Source organism: Oncorhynchus keta, chromosome 20 (genome assembly GCF_023373465.1).
Source record: "Oncorhynchus keta strain PuntledgeMale-10-30-2019 chromosome 20, Oket_V2, whole genome shotgun sequence".
In the NCBI taxonomy this organism is placed as follows: Eukaryota; Metazoa; Chordata; class Actinopteri; order Salmoniformes; family Salmonidae; genus Oncorhynchus; species Oncorhynchus keta.
Window position 1 is genome coordinate 16379364 of NC_068440.1, and position 7473 is coordinate 16386836.

Here is a 7473-nt window from a genome sequence, read left to right on the forward strand (position 1 = left end):
AGTGTGCAAAGCTGTCATCAAGGCAAAGTGTGGCTATTTGAAGAATCTCAAATATAAGATATATTTTGATTTGTTTAACACTTTTTTTGGTTACTACATGATTCCATGTGTGTTATTTCATAGTTGTGATGTCTTCACTATTATTCTACAATGTAGAAAGTAGTAAAAGTAAAGAATCATTTTATAGTGCTTATATTAAGTAAACCAGGCAGCACAATTGTCTTTCTTTTTTACATTTACGGATAGCCAGGGGCACACTACAACACTCAGACATCATTTACAAATGAAGCATTTGTGTTTAATGAATCCTTCAGATCAAAGGCAGTAACTGTGTGAATTAGACAATTTTCCTGTCCTGCTAAGCATTCAAAATGTAACGAGTACTTTTGGGTGTCAGGGAAAATGTATGGAGTACAAAGTGCATTATCTTCTTTAGGAATGTAGTGAAGTAAAAGTAAAAGTTGTCAAAAATATAAATAGTAAAGTACAGATACCCCAAAAAACTACTTGAGTAGTACTTTAAAGTATTTTTATTTAAGTACTTTACACCACGGACAAGGAGGTATAGATCCTTTCACACACTGACAAACTAATACATATGTAGATGTGCAAGTAAATTCAGCAAAATAACAACTGTAGGCTGCTCACTTGTTCACAAGTGAGAAAGAGAAAGATAAAAAAAAAAAAGCTCATCAGGAACAGGGGTCTTTGATTAGGATGTCAGTTTGACAGTTTCTTCTAAATAATATCCACAACAGTCTATTTGATTTTGTTTGTTTCAAAAGTATTGGGGAGGTTAGCATTACCACAGACTTAGGGTCAATTCTGATCTTAAGTATGACTTACGCAGAAAACCACATAAGTAGTTATTTATAAAACCTTACTTTGACGTGGAAATGATCTTCTCTCTACGCAAAGTCCCGACTTGAGTGATCACTTACTCGCAAAGTCCCGACGTAAGTGAATGTCCTGCTGGTTGTGTAGGGGTATTGCAGTTTGGGACGCATCTGAGTCCAAGCCTGTGGGGAACTTTGTATCAGCTTTACGAACAATTTGTTAGGAATGATCAATTAAAGGTGTGAGGAGTTAATTGCTAGACGCAAGGTGTTTTGGATTAAAAACAGGGTGAGATGTTCTATAAATAGTGTGTGAAATTAGAAAGAAGTAACCATGGCTGTTCTTGTGTTATTGGAAGACATTGAAAACTGTGCTGAACATGTATACGTTAACAGGAAGAATTTCCATTCATTGAATGTTCAGATCATTTGCGGTGCCCGAATGCAACTTTGCTCCAAGTGGCCAGGGTCTACGCATGACTCATTCATTCTGCGCCACAGCAGAGTAGGCCTGCGTCTAGAAGCTGGTAAGAGTGACGATGGTTGGCTTCTCAGAGTTTTTTTTCACTGTATAATAGCATATTAACCGTGCAAAAATAATGTAACAACGGTTTTACCCTAATAGGTGACTGGGGCTATCCACTGAAAACATGGCTTCTCACTCCCTCTGCAGAACTCCGAACAACAGAGGAAATGTGCTAAGATTTGGCGCATGGCAGAACAAGTTCGGTTGTGGAGCGCACCATCGGACTGCTGAAGGAACCTGATGTATCAGGTGGAAAACTCCTCTACAAGACAGAGAAGGTAACTTCATTTAATAAAAATACAAAACTTAAATTGAGTTTTAAAATGGTCAACTTAAAGCAACATATACCAACATTTTATATTTAGCATTTTATTGTAATTGCACACCCAAAGGTCCTGGCCAAATAGCTGACAGCAGTTTCTTCAGCATATTCTTCCGAGTTCAGTCACAATCTGCCCACCCAATGTGTTCAACTCGTTCTGGGTTTGCAGGACTGAGGCGGTCAACATGTGGATGCAGACGTGGATGGACCCTCGATACCTGTGGCCAAACCTTGCCCCTCACTCCTGGCACCTGCTGATTTGGGAACCCTCCCTGGGTGGAGTGGGCACACTCACCCAGCGCACGGGCTGCAACAAAGCTTCCCTTGGTGGAGTGGGCACACTCACCCAGAGCACGGGCTGCAACAAAGCTTCCCTTGGTGGAGGGGGCACACTCACCCAGAGCACGGGCTGCAACAAAGCTTCCCTTGGTGGAGGGGGCACACTCACCCAGAGCACAGGCTGCAACAAAGCTTCCCTTGGTGGAGGGGGCACACTCACCCAGCGCACGGGCTGCAACAAAGCTTCCCTTGGTGGAGGGGGCACACTCACCCAGAGCACGGGCTGCATCAAAGCTTCCCTTGGTGGAGGGGGCACACTCACCCAGAGCATGGGCTGCAACAAAGCTTCCCTTGGTGGAGGGGGCACACTCACCCAGAGCACGGGCTGCAACAAAGCTTCCCTTGGTGGAGGGGGCACACTCACCCAGCGCACGGGCTGCAACAAAGCTTCCCTTGGTGGAGGGGGCACACTCACCCAGAGCACGGGCTGCAACAAAGCTTCCCTTGGTGGAGGGGGCACACTCACCCAGAGCACGGGCTGCAACAAAGCTTCCCTTGGTGGAGGGGGCAAACTCACCCAGAGCACGGGCTGCAACAAAGCTTCCCTTGGTGGAGGGGGCACACTCACCCAGAGCACGGGCTGCATCAAAGCTTCCCTTGGTGGAGGGGGCACACTCATCCAGAGCACGGGCTGCAACAAAGCTTCCCTTGGTGGAGGGGGCACACTCACCCAGAGCACGGGCTGCAACAAAGCTTCCCTTGGTGGAGGGGGCACACTCACCCACGGGTGGGGGGAAGAGGTGAAGACACTTGCCAGCCACTCCCTGCTATCTGAGTAAGGGGTAATGAAATGAAGACACTAGCCAGTCACTCCCTGCTATCTGATGGGAGGGTAAAGAGATGAAGGCACTTGCCAGTTACTCCCTGCTATCCGAGGAAGGGGTAAAGAGGTGAAGACACTAGCCAGTCACTCCCTGCTATCTGATGGGGGGGTAAGGAGATGAAGACACTTGCCAGTCACTCCCTGCTATCTGACGGGAGGGGGGAAGAGGTGAAGACACTTGCCAGCCACTCCCTGCTATCTGAGGAAGGGTTAAGGAGATGAAGAGACTAGCCAGTCACTCCCTGCTATCTGAGGAAGGGGTAAAAAGATGAAGACACTAGCCAGTCACTCCCTGCTATCTGAGGAAGGGGTAAGGAGATGAAGACACTAGCCAGTCACTCCTTGTTATCTGAGAAAGGGGTAAGGAGATGAAGAGACTAGCCAGTCACTCCCTGCTATCTGAGGAAGGGGTAAGGAGATGAAGAGACTAGCCAGTCACTCTCTGCTATCTGAGGAAGGGGTAAGGAGATGAAGACACTAGCCAGTCACTCCCTACTATCTGAGGAAGGGGTCTGGAGATGAAGAGACTAGCCAGTCACTCCCTACTATCTGAGGAAGGGGTCTGGAGATGAAGAGACTAGCCAGTCACTCTGCTATCTGAGGAAGGGGTCTGGAGATAAAGAGACTAGCCAGTCACTCCCTGCTATCTGATGAGGGCCAGTCACTTCCTGCTATCTGATGGGGGGGTAAAGAGATGAAGACACTAGCCAGTCACTCCCTGCTATCTGATGGGGGGTAAAGAGATGAAGACACTTGCCAGTCACTCCCTGCTATCTGACGGGTGGGGGAAGAGGTGAAGGCACTTGCCAGCCACTCCCTGCTATCTGAGGAAGGGTTAAGGAGATGAAGAGACTAGCCAGTCACTCCCTGCTATCTGAGGAAGGGGTAAGGAGATGAAGACACTAGCCAGTCACTCCCTGCTATTTGAGGAAGGGGTAAGGAGATGAAGACACTAGCCAGTCACTCCCTGCTATCTGAGGAAGGGGTAAAGAGGTGAAGACACTAGCCAGTCACTCCCTGCTATCTGATGGGGGGGTAAGGAGATGAAGACACTAGCCAGTCACTCCCGACTATCTGAGGAAGGGGTAAAGAGATGAAGACACTAGCCAGTGACTCCCTACTATCTGAGGAAGGGGTAAAGAGGTGAAGACACTAGCCAGTCACTCCCTACTATCTGAGGAAGGGGTAAGGAGATGAAGACACTAGCCAGTCACTCCATGCTATCTGATGGGGGGGTAAGGAGCTGAAGACACTAGCCAGTCACTCCCTGCTATCTGATGGGGGGGTAAGGAGATGAAGACACTAGCCAGTCACTCCCTGCTATCTGAGGAAGGGGTAAGGAGGTGAAGACACTAGCCAGTGACTCCCTGCTATCTGAGAAAGGGTAATAGGCTAGTACAGACACAGCATCACTGCAGACCCCTGCTGAGCCCCCTACCGTATATCTTAATTGTACAGTAATCTTATACAGGTAGACATGGGGGTTCAGGTTAGAAGACATCATACACATGTACTGTAGACCAGGATGATCAGCTCACGTCCACGAGGACCAAAGTATCAAACAGCATTTGGGTTCTCCGTGCCCAGTTGTCATTTCAGCTGTTTGTGATGCCCTGCTGCCTGCCCTACTGGTTCGCCCAACAGTAGTCTCAGGATGTGGTCTGCGGGCATTGTGCGTTTCCTGGTGTAGCTGTTTGATTTCATGTTTGTCTGTTAAGAGAGGCGGTTAATGTCTGCTCTGCTATGAAAAACGGGTCTCAAGGTACAGTAAGAGAAAGATACAATCATATTTGAACCTCCTGTTTTACCAAGTAGGTGGTAAAGGTGCTGTTTCAGTGTCATCTTATCTTCTCTGTGTGTCTCTCCCGCGGTCACTCTCTGTGTGTGTGTGTGTGTGTGTGTGTGTGTGTGTGTGTGTGTGTGTGTGTGTGTGCATGCCTACATGTCTGTGCTTGTGCATGCGTTCATGTGCGTCTCACATTTTCACCTCTCTATTCCGTTTCTTTGAAACGTTTCTGCTAGTGGAGTACGAAGTTAGTAGATGAATCTCGGAAATACGTATGTGCAGAGGTGAAAGATGAGAACAAGATCAATTAGGTCTAGGATCACGTTCATGACCTGGCCTGCGTCCCAAATGACACCCTATTCCCTATAGACCCTGGTCAAAAGTAGAGAATAGGGTGCCATTTGGAACACATTCTCTGTCCCTCCAGGTGGTCTCTCTGAGAGATAACAGAATCACATCGGTATGTTCTGGGATCTTCCTATCATCAGGATGCTATGGTCGTTGCGCTTTATAAGTCCTCAGGATCTGACAGTTACAAAAGTCCCCAGCTGGAGTGTTTGGGTTATAATACCTCTGCGGTGTAGATACTGTAGCAGACTGTGTGTCCTGCACAGTCTAGCCATCATATCAGTGTTCCACAACACTTAGAGCAAAACAACTCAGATATGCTGTTACTCTCTGTTTATCATATATGCATAGTGACTTTAACTATACATTCATGTACATACTACCTCAAATGATCTGACCAACCAGTGCTCCCGCACATTAGCTAACCGGGCGATCTGCATTGTGTGCCGCCACCCCCTCTTTTACACTACTGCTACTCTCTGTTCATCATATATGCATAGTCACTTTAACTATACATTCATGTACATACTACCTGACCCGACCAACCAATACTCCCACACATTGGCTAACCGGGCGATCTGCAATGTGTCCCACTGACAACCCGCCACCCCCTCTTTTACGCTACTGCTACTCTCTGTTCATCATATATGCATAGTCACTTTAACCATATCTACATGTACATACTACCTCAATCAGCCTGACTAACCGGTGTCTGTATGTCGCCTCGCTACATTTATAGCCTTGCTCCTATATATAGCCTGTCTTTTTACTGTTGTTTTATTTCTTTACTTACCTATTGTTCACCTAATACATTTTTTGCACTATTGGTTAGAGCCTGTAAGAAAGCATTTCACTGTAAGGTCTACTACACCTGTTGTCTTCGCTGCACGTGACAGATAAACTTTGATTTGATTGATGTCTACATAAGAGCTTGAACTGGATGTGGAACCAGATGTGGTTCAGAAACAAACAGTATGTCAAAACATACTATGTGCTCCTGATTTAGCGTGGAGTTCGTATTTTGGTAACACTTAGTTTGGATAGTCCATCTGTAGATGCTCTACAACTATCACTAACACTTAGTTTGGATAGTCCATCTGTAGATGCTCTACAACTATCACTAACACTTAGTTTGGATAGTCCATCTGTAGATGCTCTACAACTATCACTAACACTTCGTTTGGATAGTCCATCTGTAGATGCTCTACAACTATCACTAACACTTTGTTTGGATAGTCCATCTGTAGATGCTCTACAACTATCACTAACACTTCGTTTGGATAGTCCATCTGTAGATGCTCTACAACTATCACTAACACTTCTTTGGATAGTCCATCTGTAGATGCTCTACAACTATCACTAACACTTTGTTTGGATAGTCCATCTGTAGATGCTCTACAACTATCACTAACACTTTGTTTGGATAGTCCATCTGTAGATGCTCTACAACTATCACTAACACTTTGTTTGGATAGTCCATCTGTAGATGCTCTACAACTATCACTAACACTTAGTTTGGATAGTCCATCTGTAGATGCTCTACAACTATCACTAACACTTCTTTGGATAGTCCATCTGTAGATGCTCTACAACTATCACTAACACTTCTTTGGATAGTCCATCTGTAGATGCTCTACAACTATCACTAACACTTCTTTGGATAGTCCATCTGTAGATGCTCTACAACTATCACTAACACTTTGTTTGGATAGTCCATCTGTAGATGCTCTACAACTATCACTAACACTTTGTTTGGATAGTCCATCTGTAGATGGTCTACAACTATCACTAACACTTAGTTTGGATAGTCCATCTGTAGATGGTCTACAACTATCACTAACACTTCGTTTGGATAGTTCATCTGTAGATGCTCTACAACTATCACTAACACTTTGTTTGGATAGTCCATCTGTAGATGCTCTACAACTATCACTAACACTTCTTTGGATAGTCCATCTGTAGATGCTCTACAACTATCACTAACACTTTGTTTGGATAGTCCATCTGTAGATGCTCTACAACTATCACTAACACTTTGTTTGGATAGTCCATCTGTAGATGCTCTACAACTATCACTAACACTTCGTTTGGATAGTCCATCTGTAGATGCTCTACAACTATCACTAACACTTCTTTGGATAGTCCATCTGTAGATGCTCTACAACTATCACTAACACTTTGTTTGGATAGTCCATCTGTAGATGCTCTACAACTATCACTAACACGTTGTTTGGATAGTCCATCTGTAGATGCTCTACAACTATCACTAACACTTAGTTTGGATAGTCCATCTGTAGATGCTCTACAACTATCACTAACACTTAGTTTGGATAGTCCATCTGTAGATGCTCTACAACTATCACTAACCCTTAGTTTGGATAGTCCATCTGTAGATGCTCTACAACTATCACTAACACTTAGTTTGGATAGTCCATCTGTAGATGCTCTACAACTATCACTAACATTTAGTTTGGATAGTCCATCTGTAGATGC

The 7473-nt window shown here is 45.1% G+C and overlaps 1 protein-coding gene across 1 annotated transcript; it reads left to right on the forward strand.

Moving 5' to 3' along the window:
- Positions 1-1869: 1869 nt before the first annotated feature.
- LOC127909818 (loricrin-like) lies at positions 1870-2802 on the forward strand. Its single transcript, XM_052471853.1, has one exon. It carries the CDS (start codon positions 1870-1872, stop codon positions 2800-2802), a length of 933 nt encoding a protein of 310 aa, XP_052327813.1.
- Positions 2803-7473: the final 4671 nt, after the last annotated feature.